The sequence below is a fragment of the Sinocyclocheilus grahami genome, unplaced genomic scaffold, assembly GCF_001515645.1.
Source record: "Sinocyclocheilus grahami isolate Dianchi unplaced genomic scaffold, SAMN03320097.WGS_v1.1 scaffold231.1, whole genome shotgun sequence".
NCBI classification, from domain to species: Eukaryota; Metazoa; Chordata; class Actinopteri; order Cypriniformes; family Cyprinidae; genus Sinocyclocheilus; species Sinocyclocheilus grahami.
In genome coordinates this window covers 1,144,567-1,146,558 of record NW_015505410.1, presented here as the reverse complement: position 1 = coordinate 1,146,558, position 1,992 = coordinate 1,144,567, and the positions used below count along the sequence as shown (strand labels likewise).

The following is a 1,992-nucleotide window of genomic DNA, read 5'->3' as shown; positions in this document are numbered from 1 at the left end:
CAAGCAGAATCAGCTTCAGCTTCAGCTTCTCATTTGTGGAAATACTGAGGATCAGCCAGTGCAACCATGAGGGTAAACTATATTCCAGCTCCTATTCCATACAGTTTCACTTAACATGTGGTATTTACTACAACTAAGAGATCAACTTTGAATTTTCAGGTCACCTTTTATGAGGAAAGAAATTTTCAGGGTCGATCTTATGACTGTACCGGAGATTGTGCCGATTTCTCCTCCTACATGAGCCGCTGTCACTCTTGCAAAGTGCACAGCGGATGCTGGATGATGTACGATCAACCCAACTACATGGGAGATCAGTATTTCTTTAGGAGGGGAGACTATGCTGATTACATGTCTATGTTTGGAATGAGCAACTGCATCAGGTCCTGCCGTATGATCCCTATGGTGAGCTCCATGAACCTGTTGACATAATAATGAATTGACAGTATAGACAGCAGTCCTAAATTTATTTTAACCATTTACTTTGAAATCCTTCAGCTTGAAAAGCAACATAGATCTTTTCAGAATGATGATCTGTGAGAGACAGACCTAGATAGTTGCTGAAGATATATGGTTATATGTGATAACGATTCTTCATGATTAATTTATACATAACCGACTTTTCTTCCACTACAGCACAGGGGATCCTACAGAATGAAAATCTATGAGAGGGAGAACTTCATGGGTCAGATGTACGAGATGATGGATGACTGTGACAGTATCATGGACCGATACCGCATGTCTCACTGCCAGTCCTGCCATGTGATGGACGGCCACTGGCTCATGTATGAGCAGCCCCACTACAGAGGCAAGATGTGGTACTTCGGCCCTGGAGAGTACAGAAACTTCAGCAATATGGGTGGCATGAGATTCATGAGCATGAGACGTATCATGGACTCCTGGTACTAGTGTTTCAATAAAATAATTTCTCTACAACACTAAACATTGTGCCTGCAAAATCATTACTGCCTCTAATATTTGCATGTCTAAACAAAAACTAATGAATTAAACAGACTCACAAATTAAACAAAGGTAGACTCATGAGACAGAACAGTGGAGTATTTTTCTCATTTACAACCAGGTTTAAATGAAGAAGGTTAAAATATTTTGAATTAATAGTCATTTAATGAAACATGCCATTAGAAACCTGAAATATATATAAAACATATATAAAAAATATATATAAAACATTTAAAACTCAGGGCAGTCAAAGTATTCAACAACAGAATATTCAACAAGCTCATCCAAATGCCTGGGCAAGTAGATGCCCTTTTAAACGAGATTTTAAATGACCCAGTGTCGTACCGCATCTGATCTCCAGGGGCAGGTTATTCCAGAGACGGGGTGCCGCAACAGAAAAAGCACAATCCCCTTTAGATTTTAAGCGAGATTTAGGGTCCTTTAACAGCAATTTGTGTAATGACTTTAATGGCCGAATCGTAGCGTGAAATTGAATCATATCTGAAATATATTCAGGTGCTAGGCCATGCAAAGCTTTATAAACATAGAATACAACCTTAAACTGGACTCTAAAATTGACTGGTAACCACTGCAATGAGGCTAACATAGGGAAAACACTGACATGCTTCTTAGTCCCAGTCAGCAGCTTAGTTGCTGCATTTTGTAAGAGTTGAAGATGATTCAACAAAACAGCAGGAATCCCCAGGTACAAAGAATTACAGTAATCCAATCTTGACATAATAAAAGCCTGTATAACCTGCTTCAAATCAGCAAACAATAGAAATTGTTTTATTTTTGCAATATTTCTTAAGTGAAAGTATCCAGCCTTCACCATCGAGTTTACCTGCTTATCCAATTTAAGCTCAGAATCAAAGACCACTCCTATGGCAAGCCGTTTTGACTTTTATTCATCCTCAGGATATGAATTCTTGATATCAACAATTAAATTTTTACCAGTTAAAGGGGTTATATGATGTTGCTAAAAATAACATTATTTTGTGTATTTGGTGTAATGAAATGTGTTCATGCAGTTTA

The 1,992-nt window shown here is 38.1% G+C and overlaps 1 protein-coding gene across 1 annotated transcript; it reads left to right on the top strand.

Moving 5' to 3' along the window:
- Window positions 1-934, top strand: LOC107597405 (gamma-crystallin M2-like). Its single transcript, XM_016288457.1, has 3 exons — window positions 1-72; window positions 160-402; window positions 634-934. Exons 1-3 carry the CDS (start codon window positions 67-69, stop codon window positions 904-906), a joined length of 522 nt encoding a protein of 173 aa, XP_016143943.1. The 5' UTR covers window positions 1-66; the 3' UTR covers window positions 907-934.
- The last annotated feature ends 1,058 nt before the right edge of the window (window positions 935-1,992 follow it).